Here is a 1,625-nt window from a genome sequence, read left to right as displayed (position 1 = left end):
CTTGCATACGTATATATTCATTTTAGTCGTGTGCTTGCATGCGCTTATATCCATTGTAGGCAAGTGCTTGCATACGTTTATATTCATTGTAGGCGAGTGCTTGCATTCGTTTATATTCATTGTAGTCGTGTGCTTGCATGCGCTTATATCCATTGTAGGCGAGTGCTTGCATCCGTTTATATTCACTGTAGGCGAGTGCTTGCCTACGTTTATATTCATTGTAGGCGAGTGCTTGCATGCGTTTATATCCATTGTAGGCGAGTGCTTGCATACGTTTATATTCATTGTAGTCGTGTGCTTGCATGCGCTTATGTCCATTGTAGGCGGGTGCTTGCACAGTTTATATTCATTGTAGGCGGGTGCATGCATACGTTTATATTCATTTTAGTCGTGTGCTTGCATGTGCTTTTATCCATTGTAGGCGAGCGCTTGCATACGTTTATATTCATTGTAGTCGTGTGCTTGCATGTGCTTATATCCATTGTAGGCGAGTGCGTGCATGCGTGTCAATCCAAGAATTATACGGGTAGATCGCATGAGTTTTCTTTATTAAACATTCGCACACAGTATGATTACGGGTTGCTACGAACATCCTAAATCGGAGGCACTCACTCATCTAAATTATTGGCACACTGTGGCCAGATCCCCATTATTGGACTGGGGCAACCGCCATGGTACCAGAGCCCAAGAATGTCAATGGGGGGTGGTATGCACACATCCCAGGCCAAAATGGTCAATGCGCTCGCTCGCTCAACACAATTCGCATGTATTCTATCCTACACTCTACTATAGACTGGTGCCACAGCCGTAGTACCCGAACCCGAGAAGGACACGGGAGGAGGTATGGATGCAGCTCAAGCTAAGATGATCAGTGCACTGATGAGAAATAGTAGAGCGAGCGAAGAAACGGCCAATGAGGAGGAGATGGGTGTGGCGCATGTGTGTCTGTTTGAGCCTAGTTCACCCAAGGCCCAGGAACAATGGTGGGTGAGGGCGTATGCGTATATCTCACGGTTGTTTGCTTGTCTGTACAGGGTTATATGCGAGGTAGTGTGCGAGTCATATATAGGGCTAGGTGTGTATTGTTAGGTGCAATAGTCAGTCGGGACAAACGAACTGTGACAGGAGGGCTTGCGGGTTACGGTACTAGGAAGGATGACATAATCACAGTTATATTTTATATTGGGAGTGTACTTTGAAGATACTGTGAGTGTGTTCGTCTTAATAATCGCGGGCGTTCGGGCCCCTAGTTGAGCGAACCAAGACACGGCTCTTGGCGCATGCACGCTTGTTTCAGTGTGCGACAGCGAATGCCCATGAGGAATGGTATGTGGTTTGCGTATTTGTTTGGGACTTATTCGGTATAGATCTGCGAATATATATACAAAAACGTATTTGTACATGTGTATTCGTGTGAGAAGTTTTCTATCATGTCATGTTCAATCTTGTTCAATCTATTCATATTCTTCCAAACTAATTTCTGTTGCACTAATTTAGCCACTTATGGGACACTGACTGGTCCTATATCGCAATGAAGTAACTAATAGTTCACTAAAGTTTTTATGCGCATTTCTGTACGCCCCGTAATAGGAAAACGCAGGCTGCAAGCGACAAGAAGGAGTACG

General features: G+C 44.9%; 1 protein-coding gene across 1 annotated transcript; it reads left to right on the top strand.

Annotated features, from left to right (window-relative positions):
* Window positions 1-792: 792 nt before the first annotated feature.
* SARC_15079 (hypothetical protein) lies at window positions 793-987 on the top strand (the record flags this gene model as incomplete). Its single annotated transcript, XM_014290792.1, has 1 exon — window positions 793-987. A coding segment is annotated over one exon (195 nt), but the record flags the coding sequence as incomplete, so codon positions are not given.
* Window positions 988-1,625: the final 638 nt, after the last annotated feature.

Source organism: Sphaeroforma arctica (genome assembly GCF_001186125.1).
Source record: "Sphaeroforma arctica JP610 unplaced genomic scaffold supercont1.5573, whole genome shotgun sequence".
NCBI classification, from domain to species: domain Eukaryota; class Ichthyosporea; order Ichthyophonida; genus Sphaeroforma; species Sphaeroforma arctica.
The sequence above is the reverse complement of the archived record's forward strand: the minus strand, read 5'-3'. Positions and strand labels throughout refer to the sequence as shown.